Raw genomic sequence first — 21,256 nt, 5'->3', positions numbered from 1 at the left:
TTCGTTATTTTAGTTTTAACACAAAACTACTTAACCGGTTTTTATAAAAAATAAATGGAACTAATCTGAAAGTGTCCTCTTTAAAACAAAAAAAAAATTCCTAAAATTGGTTAAGAAATGACGAAGTTATGAGGTAACAAACGTTTAAAAAAAACATATGCGTCGAACAGAAAGAAAGTTGGTTAATTAAAGTTACGAGGGTTCGAAACGCGCCTTGGTTCTAGAAGAGCCCATTTATATTACCCAAGTCTCTATTGTATAAAGAGGAAAAACAATTTCCCTAACTGTAAATATAATCCAAAAGCTCTTGATGGTAAATCTAGGCATTACTAATTGGGACATAGAGGTCGTATAGACAGACAATTCATTTTCATCTGCATTTATATTAGTACGGACGCTTAAAACATCACACATATGACTCACAGGGAAATACATCCACAATCCACATCTGCCTACACGTGTGCTCTATATGCCAACCATATAATATCATATTGTAGACCATTGGTTCCCAAAGTGGTTCAGGGGATCCACTCAGTGGTCTACGGAATATTCGGCGTGGTGTACGTTGTAGTGAGATAAAAATGGGTTTAACGATTCGTAAGCAGGGGTCCATGAAATTGTATCTAGTTTGATGCTGAATGGAGCGTTTTCTAAATATAACAAATGAGAATTTTTTGAGTCCTTAAAAATAAAACTTTTTGATTGGCACAATAAATTATAGTAGTATAAAGTTATATTAAACACTAGCGGATGCCCGCGACTTCGTTCGCCCTTAGACCTCTTTAATCCAGCCCTTACAGTAGAATCACTGTAAAAATGGACTGACTTCTCCCGTTTTCCCAACATTTCCCTTCACTGCTCTGCTCCTATTGATCGTAGCGTGATGAAAAGTATACTATAACCTGCCCAGGAGTATGAAGAATAATTGTACCAGGTTTCGTTAAAATCCGTCGAGTAGTTTTATGGCATCAGCATTGATCACTGATCACCCCCTGATAGTTACTTTGGGAATAATATATTTCATGTACAGAATTGAGCTCTCTACAGATTTATTATAAGTTAAGATTATGTTAGTTAAATATGTAGATATTTAGTGCTATATGATTTTATATTATTTTATTATCATTTTAGCGACGACGCAAACGCATCGATCCGATCGGTCCGAGGGCTCATTCTGGGGTCATGCCTGAAAATCAGCGTTACAGTGTCTGAGCTGTAGCATAGAGATGAGGCAGCGCCCCATTTATCTGAATGTTTAATTTTAATTATGTATTATAGACTTATGATTGTACATCCTTAAGTAATTTAATTATTTTGCAAGATAGTAGATTATAATGTCTCTTTGTTTGCTGAATAAAGGTTTTTATTATATTATTATAATTAAAAATTCATTAATTCAGCAATCAATTCGCATTTTTTTTTCGAAAACTGATAATTTTGTTGTTAAATATATTGGAACTAAGCCGCGAAAATATTATTATCATTATGTACGTAAGTACCAACTGGAAATTACTTAAAAATACTTGAAATTAATAAAATAATGTGAGGGTTTTTAATTATATATTTGTATATATCTATACTAATATTATTAAAATAAAAAATTTGATTGTTTTTATATTATGCATTGTATGTTAAGAAGATACACACAATGGTAGGGTACACAGATGATACACAGGTAATGATAGGGTTGGTGTAGGAGTAAAATAAGACAGGGAATGAGTCAAGCGGAGTTTTACCTGGTCCCGCTAGTAAATATATAAAAGGACAACTGACTGACTTTACAGTACCTTCTGAAATTTTCGAATTGGCAGCACAAAATTGGCAAAGTTTTCTAAATAAAATATGACAGATATTTAGGGACATATAGCTTCTTCAATTGGTCGATTGATTAAAAATAATCCAAATGTTTAGAACCTGTGATTTAAAGTTACTTATAGGGCTGTCAGATATTTAATATTAATAAAACGGATTATAACTTTTGTTTTAAGGACAATTTGCTATGTTTTACATCATTGACGGTTAAGTTATATTATAGACTATAGAGTCGACGTAAAACTTTATTGTTTAAATGTAAAATGGTGTTATAAACACGATATTTTTATAATTGAATATGTGTTAACCCTATTCATCATGATTTATGGTTTGTTTACATCGGGTACTTATTGGTTTCGGCTACAGTATAGATTTAGTGGTCTATAAGAAAAAAAATATTTTGGGAACCTCTGTTGTAGACGATTTTCCTGTTATATTTACCATAATGTAAACATTTTTATAGTAATAGCTAACGGAACAGATGGCTCGCTTAATCAGTGCTGCCAATACCTATTTTCTAATTTCCCACAAATCTCAACGAATTTTCCTAAAATTAGGGAAAGAATCTCCCACAAATTCTTTCTCCTAGATATAAAGCCTAAAACCCTAAAAATAAAACCTATTAATATTAGCTAAGATGGTATAGATATTTACGTAATTATGTCTATATGTCGGTATTTCTTATTGATCTAAATCTATAGTATGTACAAATAGATTATTATTTGACTTTTAAGTGTGCTTATTACACAGATTAATCAATAATATATAGCGTATGTAGCGTACGAAACACGACGGTGTCGTACCCCTCACGAATACGAAATTCAAAAACGAATACATTCCCGAGACACGAACCGTCGCATCAGTAATTTTCAATATTATTCAACAAAAATGGTGTCTTATGTTTTTTTAAATATTTTAAAAACTGTTCTCAAAAAGTAAAGAAATGAGGAGTATTTTTTATTGGTTATTATTCAATATTATATTAATTAACGTAATTGTTTTTAGTGTTAAATTTTGAAATACAAATTATGAAAAAAGTTTGTCTATGCGGATGTCAGGGAGACGCGTAACTTTTGTTTTGTTTTTTTTTTATGGGTTGCACCGCACCGGCTTCAGCACGCAGTTTGTAAAGACTCTCTCTGGTTACTCTGTGGCTTATTACTATTTTAATTAAAACTCTCTAACTCCCCACTATTTATGGAAACAAGTTGCGCCACCTAGCGTCGGCGTGAGTCAACACGAGATCGAGTGACGTCATATCCGTCTCAGACTACTATTTCCTGCAATAGATAATTCAATTATTAATTACTAGTTGAAGCCGCGCGGTTTCACCCGCGTGGTTCCCGTTCCCGTAGCAATACATTTATATTATTATTTATTTTTTAATTTTTTATTATTTTTTATTTTTTTTATTTTATTTTTTTTTCATTCTTTTAGTTTTTTTTTTAGTGGTCGGTAGATTTAGTTTTTGTTTCTTTTTTTTTTAATGGTAAATTAAGAATTGTATTGAAATAAACGCATGTTGAGTTAGCCTGTAAGTGGGGTGTACAATGTAGCATATTACATTTTAATGCATGTTATGTTTAATTACTCATAAGGTTTTTGTATACAACGTTGGCTTTCAAATAAATAAATAAATACGGGGATAATATATAGCCTTCCACGATAAATGCGCTACCTAACCAAATCGGACCAGTAGTTCCTGAGATTAGCACGTTCAATCAAACAAACAAAATCTTCAGTTTTATAATATTAGAAGATAATAGATAATTAAATAATTAATAATTATATAATAAAGTGTATCTATCGGCGACTTAATGTCAACATTCAATCCCTCATAATTCTGTTCCGTTAGCTCTTAGCCTGACCTTTTGACATAGTGAAAGCAATTATATGACATCTGAATCTGACACACAGATAACAGACACAAGCAAAGCACGTGCACTGATTATAACATCATCAATAACAACCCATATTTGGCGCACTCTTGAGCACGAGTCTCTTCAGAATGAGAGGGATTAGGCCAATAGTCAACCACGCTGTCCCAATGCGGATTGGCAGACTTCACACACGCAGAGAATTAAGAAAATTCTGAAGGGCCTAGTGGCAGTTTAATAATGTGACTATCGCGTTAACGTAAACGCGAATTTCTAAGGAACTGAAACAGCGTTATCTAGTAGCACCACTGCACAACTGTTTCAATTAAATTTTAAATTGGCGTTCGCGTTTTGAATATTGAAAACTCTCACTAGGCACACAGATCTCCTGTCTATATTTTTCCTTTACCGTTTGAGACACAAATGAAAAGTTGGAGGTGCATGCCCCGGACTGGATTCGAACCCACGCCCTCCGAATCGAAGGAAAAAGTCTTATCCACTAGGCTATAACTTCACATAATATAAATAAATAAATAATTATTAATTTATACAGACACCGAAGAATTACTCAATGCAAATATGAAATAAACTAAAATAATTATGTACCTACACCTATCTAACATTTCTGCTTACTGTTTTATTTTACTTTTTATGTATTTCTAAGTCCTAATCCAACGGAAAACATAAGAAAATCCTACCTGGTCTCCACGATACAGATCAACCTAGTGTGGAGACCACATTCAATCAAATAATAGGGATGATAACAGCTTTTTCAATTGTATATAAATAAAGAGTATGCTAATAGCAAAGCAATTTTGTAAAAGTAACAGGGTATCTGCGATCATTACTTTCGGAGATACAGGGATTTAAAGGGTCAGATTTGCGGCGCTGCCGCGGATCCCTGAAAAACGCCCCATACAAAATGGCACGATTTAGTGACGTCGTTGGCTCGCTGATCGTTAGGTTTGTATGGGCGTTCAAACAAAATTACTAATATCTTTGTTATTTGTGCGTTTATGTTTATAGTTCATTTATTGAAAATGTCACATTTAATGTAAGGAAGCAAAAACTGTATGAATTTTCATCTTATTACGATAAAAAAAAAATTAATAGATTTTGAAATTTTATAAACTTATTGATTTTGCAAATATCCAGACAATCTTTGCTTTTTATGTATAAATCAGTTAGCATTGACCTTATTTACCCGAATGTATCATAAAAATCAATATATTCAAACCTAGTCATCATCTCCATTGGTTTTGTATTTTTGGTTAATAAAGTTATTATTTATTTATTTATATTATAAGGGTTCCATTTTTGTACTACGTACGATCGGAATCCTAAAAAAAAAAATTGAAGTCGTTTCATCCGTTCGGGAGATATGGTGCCACAGACAGACAAACACATCAAACTAACACCCCTTTTTATGCGTCGTGGGTCAAAACATATACATTTTTTTTATTCTTTAAAAGTTAGCCCTGGATTACAATCTCACCTGATAGTAAGTCATGATGCAGTCCAAGATGGAAGCGGGCTAACTTGGGAAGGAGGATGAAAATCCACACCCAAAAATCCATAGTTTATTTTTTTGTTACAGCTAATCTACAATTGGCTGGACCGTTTTTGACGCACCACGATGCTAGACGAAGTCCTACCTACGATGCGAAGCCTGAGCCCTGACCCGATCGACGTGGCTACTGTCAACAAGAAATACATTCCGGTGAGTGAGTTGTTACTTTTCACTGACTCAAAAAGTTTTAACTTAAAAACTCTTAATAAATAAATGAATATGCGATTTCGAAAAGGGCAATATCTGAAAATTTTAAAATTTTAAATTCCAGGAATAGGGATGATGACTAGCTTTGAATACATTGATTTTTAAGATACATTCGGGTAAATAAGGTCAATGTTAACTAATTTATACATAAAAAGATTGTCTGGATATTTGCAAAATAAATCTTTAAAAAATCTTTTATCGTAATTAGTTGAAAATTCATACAGTTTTAGCTTCCTTACATTAAAGGTGACATTTTTTACTACATGAACTATAAACATAAACGCAGAAATAAAAAAACTATTAGTAATTTTGTTTGACGGCCCATACGTACATATCTAACGACCATTGTGTACCTACGACGTCATTAATTCGTACCATTTTGTATGGGGCGTGTTTCAGGGATCCGTGGCAGTGCCGCAAACCTGACCCTTTAAATCCCTGTAGCTCCGAAAGTAATGATCGCAGATACCCTGTTACTTTTACAAAATTGTTTTACTATTAGCATACTCTTAATTTATATATAATTTAAAAAACTGTCATCATCCCTATTCTCTTAATTTTTTTTAACTAACTGACAAACGTTTAATTTATTTAAAAGTTGGTTCTTTTATTGCAATTATAAAATCTTCAGCATTGTATCTAAGGATAAAACTGTCACTTAATAAATTGAATTTAATTTTATTGAAGATCATTTTATTATTAGCTACTTCCTACCTATTATATTAAATGCCAATATATTATTATCTTATAAATAAGATAGGTAATGATATTAAATAACCAGTTAAAGATAGATTAGTAATGCTAGCCACTCACCAACCGATAACATGCACATCGCGACCAATTTTATTGATCAGTTTTATCGGCTGTGAACAATGATAATTTTATACTATAGATCGGTTACGTCCTTACAAAATCACCGCAAAAAGTAATCCGTATAATAAGCTACAACACTGAGCGCACACATGTACAATTTTGTCTTTAATTCCATTATATATTTACTAGCGGACGCCCGCGACTTCGTCCGTCCCGTAGTTGAGGCATGAAAGAGTAATAAACATTCATATCATCAAAATCATCAGTTTTCGCAAATCTCGAGAAACCATGGATTTTTTCGGGATAAAAAGTAGCCTATGTTAATCCAGAGTAAAATCTATTTCCATTCCAAATTTCAGCTAAATCGCTTTAGTAGTAGCGGCGTTAAAGAGTAACAAACATCCATAAAACTTGCGCGTTTATAGTATTACTAGCTGACGCCGCGCGGTTTTACCCGTGTAGTTCCCGTTCCCGTAAGAGTACAGGAATAATATACAGCCTATAGCCTTCCTCGATAAATGGGCTATCTAACACAGAAAGAATTTTTCAGATCGGACCAGTAGTTTCTGAGATTAGCGCGTTCAATCAAACAAACAAACAAACAAACTCTTCAGCTTTATAATATTAGTATAGATTATGATGAATACTTATATAGTTTTTACTTCCTGAACACACAACTCGATGATAAAGACAATTTAGGTATTATTTGTTAAAATAACGTTCGTTGTTAACTACAATGTTGTTGGTCAACCACAACATTCAGTTGGCTATAAATTTCCTCTTTTGAGCGCCTCATTTTTCATGCGCTAGTTACAAATCTAACAGTATTTAATATCATTGTATTGGTGACAGTTCGTTTCACTCTTGAAAGTTTGCTTCGATTCACGATATTATTACGTATTAAGAACGTTACATGCGATTGTCACCGTACCCATGCTATCTGAAGAACACTTTAGTCAAAAACTTGTCCGTAAGTTTATACTGTCCCTGAATAAGTACGTGCATTGATGTAGGTGCGTGTGTGTGTGACCTTTGTTCTTTTTTTGCCCATTTGCTAATAGCCTATTACCTACTTACTTAAGTAGGTATAGGTAAGTATATTTCATACACTGTGATAATAACTCAATCCCCTATTGTTGTGACCATTATCTCATTGTATTTACCTACATAAATATTGTTAGATGTTACGTCATTGTACATATTTCATAATAATTTCATATTTCTATAATTTAATCTTGGTACGTAGTTATGCGTATTTAAATACGCCATCTAACAGGAAGTAGTTGTTGCCTCCCTTATATAATTCATATCGTAGTGCAGCTGCTCCTCAACAGATGGCGCATTATAAAATGATGTTATTATTTAAAAATATCTGCTTTTATTATGATTATCATCTTGTAATAATTAATAATTTTACAAACCAGTGAACTTAATTAGAAGATTTAAATAAATTATTATTAATGAGTAAGTAATTAAAATGACGCATAAAAGAACGTGTGTAAGTGTTGTATAGCGCTATTTCGTTTACTCGTATAACTTTGTCTCACTCTAGTTGTCAGATAACAATGACGTGTCGTCACTCAAAAACTTCGATCCGAAGTGTACTGTACTCTGTGACCACGATCAGTCACAAACAAATTGCAATCGAGTCTATTCGCTTTTTTGTGTTTTTTAACTTAAAAATCGTTGCGAAATCGTGTATTTTTAGTGCTAAAACTTTCTTGGAATAGTGAATAATTTGTTATTTTGTACTACCGGTTGAGTATTACACGGATTGTCAGTGTTTTGAGTGTTTAAAAGTGTGTGGATTATAATTCCTTCACGTGAACACTTAACAGTAACCACTGTTTTTCCATTGGTTTTTACCTCTTTATTGGATATCTTTCGTTAACTGAAGGTAACGGAGCGTAAATACGGCAGTCTCACACAAAAATGTTAAACTTAACTCCTCAACTATTAACTTTAAGGTTATTCGGCAAACATTAGACTGAATATATTTCGATCTTTGCCTGTTTGAATATGTAGGTATTAAAAAAAAAGGAACAAAGGTTGTTTTCATGTGTTGCGGAAAATAAGACGAGCTGATTTTGCGTGACTTTGTTTAGTTTCAAGTTGTATTTTTAATCTTATCTTTTCTTATCAGAATCTTGTTTAAATAGTCATATAGGGCATAGCAGACGATTTTTAATGTGTATGTGTATTATTTATAAAAGGTTTGAAATATATAATTAGTAAAATAGAATGGTATTGAAAGCAAATCCAATAATAAAAGATTAACCTACCAATACCTACTTAACATTCTAGTAGGAGTTGTCACCTATAAAAAGTTGTTCTGTCTGAGTAGATGTAAACTTTTTTTTTTCTATTTATCCACAAGGGGCAGGCAAAGATCTTCAACCAGACATCCTGATTAGCTAAGGGTCATAGTTTTTTTTTAAATTAGTCAATAAGGGACCATACAGCCATGAATATTTTTTTACTGATGCCAAAAAACAAGGATATTTTTATAACAAATCTGCTCTTCTGATTGGAAATACTTTTTGAGATTAGATAAGTGTATTCAGAAATTGAAAACTTATGGTGTGGATTATACAAAATTCGCTTTGCCAAATAATTAAAATCAATCACTCACATATTCCATTTTTAGATATAAAATTGAAATAAATATACATATTAAACTAAACCATACTAAACCATTCCATATTTTTTTAATTTTTTTATGTACAAGTTAGCCCTTCTGCAATCTCACCTGATGGTAAGTGATGATACAATGTAAGATGGAAGCAGACTAATTTGACAGCCCAGCCCGGGATTCAACCCAGAACCTCCTTCTTGTATATACACCGCACATACCACTGCACCATGAAGGCCGTCATTCCATTTACTACTATTTAATAATGAAAAGCTACATTATATTGGTACAAGAATTCTTTTGGAGCCTATTCGTAAAACAAAACAAACCAAATAAAATCTCTTTTTAATATAATATTATCTTTTATTTGTGATAGTAACTTTGTTACAGTTTCACAACTTAACTAATAAAACATTTTTTTTTTCACCAATGGAAAGCTACATTATTACCGAGTAACATAGACCACATTTTATCCACTTATGCCCACAACAATGGGAACTATGTGAAAAGCTAGAGTAATTAAAAAATAAGTATCAAATCTCAATATTAAATTTTGATTTGATAATGTTTTTCATATACCTTACTGGTTTTTGTAATGAGCCCTTTGCATAGTCATGCTAAGTAGTAAAATAGACAATGTTGCTGCTTTTATCTTAGAATTACATTCATAATGGAACTAGAAGTAATAAAAAAAAATTTAGAACACTCGAAAGACCTAGAATCCACAGCTGTAAAGCCGCTTAAAAACAAACACTATTTAAAATGAGCATTTCCTCATTCTATCATTATTTATCTTTTTTTTTTAAATGCTTACTAAAGAGCCTCGTTTCCCTCCTTTTTGTTTAGAAGATTCTTCTACTTCCTTCTGGGCAGTTTCTGGACTTGGCCATGTGATTGGGCATTGTGTAGTCCTAAGTCGTAGGTCCTTCGGTGTAGGTCCCCATTGGATTCTAGGTTAAAGGATATGGAGACCTACCAATTCCAATTCCAATGTTTCTTGAACAACTTTATCTGATGTTATCAATTATAACAATGGCGATGATGACTAGGTTCAAATATATTGATTTTTATGATACATTCGGGTAAATATGGTCAGTGTTAACTAATTTATACATAAAATGCAAAGATTGTCTGGATATTTGCAAAAAAATGAGATTGCCCCATACAAAATGGCACAAACTAATGACTTCGTAGGTAATGTAATGATCGTTAGATTTGTATTTGCGTTCAAACAAAATTACTAATATCTTTGTTATTTGTACTTTTATGTTTATATTTCACATATTAAAAAATGTCACATTTAATGTAAGGAAGCTAAAACTGTATGAATTTTCATCTAATTACGATAAAAGATTTTTTATAGATTTTGAAATTTTATAATCTCATTTATTGTGCAAATATCCAGACAATCTTTGCTTTTTATGTATAAATTAGTTAACATTGACCCTATTTACCCGAATGTATCATAAAAATGGATATATTCAAACCTAGTCATCATCTCCATTATTATTAGGTGTGAAATGACTACACAGGACATATCCCAATTTTGTATGGAGGTTGGGCCTTTATTCTGAGCGTCAACTAAGCAGAACAAGTTATTTTTATATTAAAAGAACATAAACCCACATTTCGTTTTAAATTAATTAAATAAAATGTATTTTTTTTATTAGCTGACAACAATATTTAGGAATTTTTATCATGGCAACATGTTTGAAACTCTGACAGATTGTCAGTGATCTTCGCGTAGTAGCATTTGTTTATGGCGTTTTTAAACGTTTTTTTTTGACGGCCTCCGTGGCGCAGTGGTACGCGCGGTGGATTTACAAAACGGAGGTCCTGGGTTGGATCCCCGGCTGGGCCGATTGAGATTTTCTTAATTGGTCCAGGTCTGGCTGGTGGGAGGCTTCGGCCGTGGCTATTTACCATCCTACCGACAAAGACGTACCGCCAATTCGTTCCGGTACGATGTCGTGTAGAAACCGAAAAGGTGTGTGGATTTTCATCCTCCTCCTAACAAGTTAGCCCGCTTCCATCTTAGACTGCATCATCACTTATCATAAGATTGTAGTCAAGGGCTAACTTGTTAATAATAAAAAAAAGCAATGGATTTTTTTTTGTTTAATGCTTCTCTGTCTACGATTTAATGTTTTTTTTTGGGAGACTGGGAGGAGACTCGAGCTGAACAGTGAACAGCCATTTCATCCATACCGCATTCATTCTACTTTTCACGTCTCGGTCCACATTGCCATCGATTTGAAAAAGCGATCCGAGGTACCGAAAATCGGAGCAAGCTGGTAGGGTTTTAGGCAATTTTGAAAGATTGAGATGTGCCGCCAAAGTCCAAGAATAAATATTCAGTTTTCGTTTGACTGATTCGTAGGCCAACACTTTCCAATTTCTCCTGCCATTTTCCCATTCCCATTTTCTGCTCTGTACCTCAGATGAACAGTGAGCCGAATATGGGTTGATAATGATAATAATCGACGTATAGCATTTTCACGGGCGCGAAAACTCATGTATTTTTGGCAATGCTCTCTGAGCGCGTCCGCGCAAGGTCGTTGACCCGCGCGACCGTTCGTTCGACAAGGACGCTGGGTATTAAAAATATTATTTACGTTTTACCTTTTGTTTGAAACTTTTCGTACGTTTCCGAACTTGTGTTTTTTTTTTTTGGTTACTCTGTTCTTTATTTAAATTAAACGGATGTTTTAATTTTTATTTACTCTACTAGTTGACGCCGCGCGGTTTCACCCGCGTTGTTTCCGTTCCCGTATGAATATGGAGATAAAATATAGCCTTCCTCGATAAATGGGCTATCTAACACTGAAAGAATTTTTCAAATCGGACCAGTAGTTCCTGAGATTAGCGCGTTCAAACAAACAAACGCTTTTGCTTTATAATATTAGTATAGATAATGGCGCTACAGACAGTCAGTTTTGATTGCGCACTACCACTTACAGTTTTATTTAATCGCGATTTTAATTGAAATCATTTAATTTAAAAGATACATTACTCTAAAAATCGGAAAATAACATCGGTTTAAAGGCGGCGCTATGCCAAATGTGCTTTTTCTTTATTGGCACCGCCGTCAAACTGATCAATAGAAAGGAAAGGATAGGTACGATTTTATTTATCGCGTTTTTAGAGTAATCCATCTTTGAAGTCGGTTCAATTTGTTTGTTAAAAATATTGTATTAACTTGTATAATAACTAGATCTAGCGCCTGCAATAATAAGTAGGTATCCAAAAATAAAATTTCACAAAATAACGTAAAACTGAAATTTTATAAAACCCCCGAATGTCATGAAATTATTAATTACACTCCCAATCAAGTCATCAGTTCTCTTTCAGTGCGCTTTCATTTGAGACCCCACTCGAGTATATTTTAAACATTCGGCTTTTCTTCCCCACTTTCACCCCCCACAACTTTTAAACGGCTCAACCGATTTTCATCAAACATGTCTAAAAACACTCGCACATAAGTCACCTTACATACAAAAACAACTAAATTGAAATCGCTTCATCCGTTCAGGAGTTATGGTGACACAGACAAACTAACACCCCTCTTTTTGCGTCGGGGGTTAATGAGGAATGTCTGACCACCACAGGCCTCGCTCCATAATATCTGTGGTCGTGGGCGTCACTATAATTGGTTATGATAGCTGCTAACGAATACGACATCACCTGAATCACCGGGTTGTTGGCATCACAAACCTTTGTTATATATTGAAACTAGGATGCCTCGCGGTTTTACTCGCGTAGTTCCTTTTACCATTGGAATACGGGGATAAAATGTAGCCTATAACATTCGCAGATAACGTGGCTTTCAAGTGGGAAAAGAATTTTCAAAATCGGTTTAGTAGATCCAGAGATTACAAACTTTACTCTTTATAATAGAGTAGCTGACGCCGCGCGGTTTCACCCGCGTAGTTCCCGTTCCCGTAAGAATACAGGGATAATATATAGGCTTCCTCGATAAATGGGCTATCTAACACTGAAAGAATTTTTCAAATCGGACCAGTAGTTCCTGAGATGAGCGCGTTCAATCAAACAAACATGACATGATGATGATGATGATGATGAAAGACCCCACCCCACTGTAGCGCTTACGTAATACTTAAACGATCCCTCTGCTTCAAAGCGGCTTTGCCCTAGTGGACAGTTAAAATACCCTGATAACAAAATTAATGCAACTGGACATCGAACCTTGGACTCTACAAATAAAGACAATGATTCAGTCTGCCTGTCTGTCCTTACCGCGTCCGTACACCCACACCACCACCGGTTCGATGTACCAACACCCACTCACACATTAAACATTAAACACCCAGTGGCGTGCACAGGGTATTTAACTAGGGTAAAACACTATACAGGTTGTTCCGTAATCTATACTTAATATTATAAAGAGGAAAACTTTGTTTGTATGTTTGTTTGTTTGATTGTAATGAATAGGCTCAAAAACTACTGGACCGATTTTAAAACTTCTTTCATCATTCGAAAGCTACATTATCCACAAGTAACATAGGCTAAATTTTATGTTTGAAAAAAATAGGGTTCCGTAAGATATTTGGGTTTTCCGGACACAAGGTGTAAAAAATCAACCAGAAAAGTAGGGTAGTAGTTAGGAGTAGGGTAGGGGTAGGATAGGGGTAGTTGTAAGTTTACATCGAGTTCCACGCGGACGAAGTCGCGGGCGTCGGCTAGTTAATGGATAAAACGCAAATGGCAGATACATCATCACCTACTGAATTATCTAAAACGAATTATCGAATATGGTGAATATGGTGATAATATATGAATAGTTTTGAAAAAAACCAAGTTATATTTTTTTTGATATTATATGTTTGATGATGCAATATAAGATAAAGGCGGTACGTCTTTGCCGGTAGGGTGGTAACTAGCAACAGCCGAAGCCTTCCAGCTAGACCTGAACTAATTAAGAAAACCTCAATCGGCTCAGCCAGGGATGAAACCCAGGACCTCCGTCTTGTAAATGACCAGAATTCCACAACTAACAATGAAATGTGGAAATTTCCTCTTTTGAGCGCCTCATTTTCATGCGCTTACATCTAACAGTATTTAACATCATTGGCAGTGAATTTTTTGCATATGTGATGTGCAAACCGCTGCAAACACTACTTTTAAGTACTGCGATTTTAAGCTATCTCAGAATTAATCTATACCACAGTATACAACACCATTAACAACCCATATTCGGCTCACTGTTGAGCACGAGTCTCCTCTCAGAATGAGAGGGTTTAGGCCTATAGTCCACCACGCTGGCCCAATGCGGATTGACAGACTTCACACACGAAAAGAATTGAGAAAATTCGCAGGTATGCAGGTTTCCTCACGATGTTTTTCCTTCACCGTTTGAGACACGTGATATGTAATTGGGCCAGCGTGGGTGACTATTATCGTAATCATTCTGAGAGGAGACTCGTGCTCGACAGTGAGCCGAATATGGTGATAATAAACTTCTATAAATGTCTGCTTGTATTCAAAATGACCTTAGTCAACCAATTTGCAAGTTTCCTGGAATTGCTCTGAAGTTTCTCTTATCATGGTATAAATATAATGCATCCTGTATTTTCTTCCGTGACTTCGTGCCAAAAACTGCATTTAGTAGCGTGCACAAACGTTTAGACTAGGGTATGCATTTGATACTCTTTGAACTGAGACTGCTTTGTCGGCGATAAAGCCCTAATGGGCTTTAAAAACATTGAAAATTGAAAGTATAGGAAATATAATTATTTTTCAAGGAAAAATCGTCTTCAAATCATTTTGTAAAATCTTTCGTTATGCATTTTAAACATTTAATTAACAAAATCCTAATTCAGATAAGAGCAGTAGTTTTTTTTTTTGACGAACTCCGTGGCGCAGTGGTATGCACGGTGGATTTACAAGACGGAGGTCCTGAGTTCGATCCCCGGCTGGGCCGATTGAGATTTTCTTAATTGGTCCAGATCTGGCTGGTGGGAGGCTTCGGCCGTGGCTAGTTACCACCCTACCGACTAAGACGTACCGCCAAGCGATTTAGCTTTCCAGTACGATGTCGTGTAGAAACCGAAAAGGGGTGTGGGTTTTCATCCTCCTCCTAACAAGTTAGCCCGCTTCCATCTTAGACTGTATCATCACTTACCATCAGGTGAGATTGTAGTCAAGAATAAAAAAAAAAAACGTTAACGTAAACGCGAATTGCTAAGGAATTGAAACAGCACAATGGGGATGATGACAGTATTTAAATTATATATAAATTAAGAGTATGCTAATAGTAAAGCAATTTTGTAAAAGTATCTGCGATCATTACCTCGGAGCTACAGGGATTTAAAGGGTCAGATTTGCGGCGCTGCCGCGGATCCCTGAAAAACGCCCCATACAAAATGGCACGAACTAATGACGTCGTAGGTACATAATGATCGTTAGATTTGTATGGGCGTTCAAACAAAATTACTATTAGTAATTCTTTGTTATTTGTGTGTTTATGTTTATAGTTCAAATATTGAAAAATGTCACATTTAATGTAAAGAAGCCATAACTGTTTCTAATTTTCACCTAATTACGATAAAAGATTTTTAATAGATTTTGTAATTTTATAATTTTATTTATGTTGCAAATATCCAGACAATCTTTGCTTTTTATGCATAAATGAGTTAACATTGACGTTATTTATCCGAATGTATCATAAAAATCAATATATTCAAACCTAGTCATCATCCCCATTCACGTTCACGTTTACGTCAACGCGATAGTAACAGTATGAAAACATTAAAAACTCCCACTAGGCACACTGAAAGTAATGAAAGATAGGCTGACAGGGCTTTCCATCATAAAATGCGGTATAACAAGCTGCCTATTAATTAAACTGCACACAGTCACTTAACGTCAAGTGTGCAAGGTCCCATTTCACTTTTCACACGTTTGAAATAACACGGATAAACATACGGCTCATTATTATTATTGTTGATAAACTAAATGTAGGTCGCTCTGAGAAGGGCAAAACGGTTATATGGACCTTGGGAGTCGGCATTGCGGTCTTGCTGGATTTAAAACGTCCCAAATACTTTGCGCGTTGCATACCATCTGATCACCGTCGTAGCCCAGTGGATGTGACCTCTGCCTCCGATTCCGGAGGGTGTTGGTTCGGGTCATGCATTTCCAACGTTTCAGTTGTGTGTAAATGTCACGTGTCTGAAAGTGAGGGAAAACATCGTAAGGTAACCTGCATACCTGAGAATTTTCTTTGTTATATGCGTGTGAAGTCTGCCAATCCGCATTGGGCCAGCGTGGTGTACTATTGGGCTAACCCATAAAAAAGTAAATAAATAAAAAATGTGTTTACGTTGATCTGGAATCGCACCACAGATATAAGAGGTAACTAGATTTATAAAGTGCCAATTCTTTATATTGAAACCAGCGTACCCAGGGGCGTGGCCTAAATGACAGTTTATTATTTTGTGAAAAATGAAATATGTTACCCTTACTTTAGAGTTGAATATTATTTATTCCTTTTGTCACAGAACAAAACAAGACTGCTAGTACATGCACGAAGACGTTTGCGATGTTCCGCACACCCGGGTGTACGCGGGCCACGCCCCCTTGCTACTTCTATTGCTAAAAGCGTTAGCTTTTAGCGTTGTCTGTGCTGTGAATCGCACTCTGGTTTAATAAGTATAACCCCTTAGTTTCACCACTTGTCGAGTTGAGTCGATATGATAACGTCGAAATGTGTCTTGATGCACGGCTTGGGTGTTAGGTTTATTTTCGTTACGGAATTTCTTGATTCGCTCGCCGCACTCAAAGCCCGCGATAAAAGCTATACAAACACTCTCTTCTTGGTCGCATTCATCAGGTCGTGTCCGCACTGCAGTCCCTTCGTTGCGTTGTTAACAATTCCCCTCCACACAGTCCGGTCCTCAGCTTTTCTAATGGCTGTTGTTACAGCGAGTCCAGTGAGTGACTTAACCTGGTCAGACCAGCGGGTAGGTGATCGGCCGCGTGGTCGTTTCCCTTTCACCTTGCCCACCACTATTACTTTATCCAGGTTATCGGGAAGGCGACGGGCTATATGGCCAAAGTAACTCAAAATCCTCTAAAAATACTAAGCGTATTTAAGACTTCATAATGCAGTTGAACAAAAGGAAAATTTCTTGGCAATAAAGCAATGTTTGTAATTTATATGAATAAATTCGTCTCGAGGACCTTTACCAAAAACGTGCGACGCGCTGAGTGCGTGCGATACCCAGACATACCTAAAGGCCTTCTCATTTTATAAAGGCCTCTTCTTATATGAAGGCTGGAAAATTTAGTCTATGCTCCTAGCGTAGGTAAGTCAACATCATCACATCATTGGATAGAAGCAGGCGTTACTTTGCGGAAGTTCATCATGATTTTATAATGATTTATTTATTTTGTTATCATCCGCGAAAAGTTGACGAATCCATGCGACGACGTCACCCAGGTCCGACGAAATACTCTCTACGTACGTTTCACCCCGAAACCGGAGCATTCTCAGGAGATGTTGACTCTACAACGTGCAATTGCAAAGTGTCGTTTTCGACCACGTTGCAATTGCTATATCATCACATCAGCCGATGGAGTCCACTGCAGGACACAGGCCTTTTGTAGGCACTTTCAAACATCACGATACTGAGCCGCCTGCATCCAGTAATCCCTGCTATCGTCTTACTTGATATCGTCAGTCCACCTGATGGGGGGTCGACCAACTCTGGTTTAATAAGTTTTGCGCCTTAGTTTCACACTTGTCCAGTTGAGTCGATATGATAACGTCGAAATGTGTTATCAAATCAAATCAAAAATCATTTATTTCAAGTAGGCTCAGTTTACAAGCAGTTTTGACACGTCAGTTGACTATTAGTAAAGATTTGTACCACCGGTTCGGAAGGCAGGTTCTGCTGAGAAGAAACCGGCAAGAAACTCAACAGTTGCTCTTTTTGAAAAATCATACAGTATTATAATTTACAATTAATGATAACATTACAATTTCTTATAGTTATACTTTTTGTGTGAAGGTGGAAGCTGATCCATGGGCCTCCAAGCGCTTTTATCTTTAAGGAACCCATCAATGTTGTAGTAACCTCGACTAAGTAAATGTTTTTTAACACATTGCTTAAAGCTTAAAGTTAACTTGATGCACGGCTTGGGTGTTAGATTTATTTTCGTTACGATTTTCTCGCGCTCGCCGCGCTCAAAGCTGTACAATAGCTTAACAAAATGTTGTATGTCTGGCTATCACAGCCTCGTTCAATTATGAAAGTGACCTCGGATCGCGAGATGCACCGGGTATGTGGTATATGTAAGCGTATGTATTCTGATGTATTTTTGGTGTAACCTCCTTACTGAGTTATGCGTTGGGTTGTTGATATTAAAAGTTTATGATGAGCACTTTGGGTGTTAATATTAAAACTTAGTAATATTAGTGGACTCCTGCGATTTCACCTGCCGAGTACCCGTTCCCGTGGGAATACGAAGATAAATAGGGATGATGACTGTTTTTAAATTGTAGGAATATGCTAATAGTAAAGCAATTTTGTAAAAGTAACAGGGTATGTGCGATCATTACTTTCGGAGCTACAGGGATTTAAATTTGCGTGTCATATTTGCGGGGTCTCTGAAAAACGCCCCATACAAAATGGCACGAATTAATGACGTCGTTGATTCGCTGTTCGTTATATTTGTTTGGGCGTTCAAACAAATATACAAATATCTTTGTTATTTGTGCGTTTATGTTTATAGTTCACATATTGAAAAATTTCACGTTTAATGTAAAGAAGCTAAAAATTTATGAATTTTCATCTAATTACGTTAAAAGCATTTTTAGTAGATTTTGAAAATTTTATAATTTTATTTATTTTGCAAACATATAAAAATCAATATATTCAAACCTAGTCGTCATCCCAATTGTAGCATATGACACTGACAAGTTACGTATTTTTCTATTCGTAAAAAGATTTTCAAAATCAGTGCATCATATTCAGAGATTACTTTTAGATTACCCCCTACAATACCACAAAGTTATCTTTTTATAACATTAGTACCTATAGAACGGACGCTCGAGACTCCTTTATCATGAAATACTGTTTTTAGAAATTTCACATGAACCATGGAATTTGCAAGGTTCTTTTTGTCTTTATAATACCAATTCGATTTAATTACAATTTATAACAGTAAAAATTGTTTTCTTGCGATCTAAACGTCGTATGCGCCAATTACTTGGCGCTTACGCGTTTCGCTTAACGTAATTTGTTAGCTAAGAAGAAACTTCGAAGTGCGGCGATATCGCCACAGTTGGACTGTATTTAATAGTGCTGGTGTCATCTCTAGTTCACAGTAACTCAATGTCTTAATAGTAGATTGTTATACAAGGGGCTAGAATGACCCTAATGGGTTTAGCCCCGCGTGTCACATTATACTTATCACTACGATTGCGAGAAAATAAAATAATTCAGTACAGTATTCAATGTTAAAATTCTTTTTAACGTAGCTTGCAACTCAACAAAAATCAAATTTAAAAAAAATTACTCATTCCATAGACAAGATCGCTGCATTTCGTTCCAACTTAAACTTTTTTTATCAAACAATCAGGGCCTTACATAATGTACTTACTTGTACCCACCTATGATGATTCAATTTAAGAATAAAACCTCTTTAGTTATATAGTGGTCATTATGAGACGGATGACGGACGTTCCATGGATTCACCGTGCAGTGCAGGTGCCGGGTCCATCGCGTGGTAGAGAGAAAAACATCAAGCAAAGTCCAGGACTTGTGACTACTGGATGTAGGGTTAAGGAATTCCTTGACGATCGATCAACACTCCCCGTTCTCTGCTCGTGTTGTTCTCCCTGCCTAGACAAATTTGAGAAGATCCTATTAGAGCAGCTTTGGAAACCCGTTCTTATATAGAACTAGCTGCACTTCTAGAGAGGCCAAGGTCTTTAAGCAAGTTATAGAGAGATTTTGCTGGTTTAGTATGATTAAACTATTTACGAATTAAACCTTTTTTTAATACGTTAGTACACGAGTAAGCCTAGCAAGAGTAGTGAAAAATGGTTTTCCCTTTATGCGTCATCCTTGACGACAACCTTGCCAGTCGTTAATTTTATACGATATAGTTACTAAGGAAACTTAGTTAGATTCAAATTTCTAATACGAATCTTGGACTTTAAGGAGAAAACTAAAAAGTACCTAGTCTAATATTGACGTTCTAATAACACTTCTATACAATGATATTAAATACTGTTAGATGTGTTACTAGCGAATGGAAAATGAGGCGCTCAAAAGAGGAAATTTATTGTCAACTCAATGATAGCTGTAGTCAACAACGAACGTTATTTAAACAAATAATACCTAAATATGGTATACAATATGGAATAGGGATGATGACAGTTTTTTAAATTAAGAGTATGCTAACAGTAAAGCAATTTTGTAAAAGTAACAGGGTATCTGCGATCATTACTTTCGGAGCTACAGGGATTTAAAGGGTCAGATTTGCGGCGCTGCCGCGGATCCCTGAAAAACGCCCCATACAAAATGGCACGAACTAATGACGTCGTAGGTAATGTGATGATCGTTAGATTTGTATATGCGTTCAAACAAAATTACTAATATCTTTGTTATTTGTGCGTTTTTGTTTATAGTTCACATATTAAAAAATGTCACATTTAATGTAAGGAAGATAAAACTGTATGAATTTTCATCTAATTACGATAAAAGATTTTTAATAGATTTTGAAATTTTATAATCTCATTTATTTTGCAAATATCCAGACAATCTTTGCTTTTTATGTATAAATTAGTTAACATTGACCTTATTTACCCGAATGTATCATAATAAATCAATATATTCAAACCTAGTCATCATCCCCATTGTGTGTTCATGAAGTGTAAATACTATATATACATAAATATATATTGCAATTAAAGACAAAATTGTTCATGTGTGCGCTCAGTGTTGTAGCCTATTATTCGGATCACTTTTTGCGTAGATTTTGTAGGGACGTAACCTATCTATAGTATAAAATTATCATTGCTTATGTATATAAAAAGATTTTATATAGATAAAAATCGATTACGTATTTGTATATCACATCAAATGATTACTCACAAAACAGATATTATAACTTTATTAATATACTAGCGGACGTCCGCGACTTCGTCCGCGTGAAACTCGATGTAAACTTTCAACTACCTCTACCCTACCCCTACCTCTTCCCTACCCCTACCCTAAAAAAAATGATTGTTGTGCCTCACTCGACATAGATAGGTATCTATCTATGTCGAGTGATCTATCTATGTATATATCTCGGATAGTGTGTCGCGGATTT

General features: G+C 35.3%; 1 protein-coding gene across 5 annotated transcripts in view; it reads left to right on the top strand.

The window, feature by feature from the left end:
• LOC112048118 (segmentation protein cap'n'collar) overlaps positions 1-21,256 on the top strand; it is a 163,617-nt gene that overhangs the window by 12,367 nt on the left and 129,994 nt on the right. For 2 of the 5 annotated variants that reach the window (XM_052890167.1, XM_052890168.1), the window contains exon 1: positions 7,873-8,176. Coding sequence is in view for 1 of the 5 variants with exons in the window: in XM_052890174.1 (XP_052746134.1) it covers positions 5,326-5,409 (84 nt within the window). In the remaining 4 variants the exon portion in view is untranslated. Of the gene's footprint in view, positions 1-5,286; positions 5,410-7,872; positions 8,177-21,256 lie in introns of those variants that run through there. The other 3 variants (XM_052890174.1, XM_052890169.1, XM_052890172.1) reach the window with 3 other exon arrangements.

Source organism: Bicyclus anynana, chromosome 27, assembly GCF_947172395.1.
Source record: "Bicyclus anynana chromosome 27, ilBicAnyn1.1, whole genome shotgun sequence".
Taxonomy (NCBI): domain Eukaryota; kingdom Metazoa; phylum Arthropoda; class Insecta; order Lepidoptera; family Nymphalidae; genus Bicyclus; species Bicyclus anynana.
This window is presented reverse-complemented; position numbering and strand designations above follow the sequence as displayed.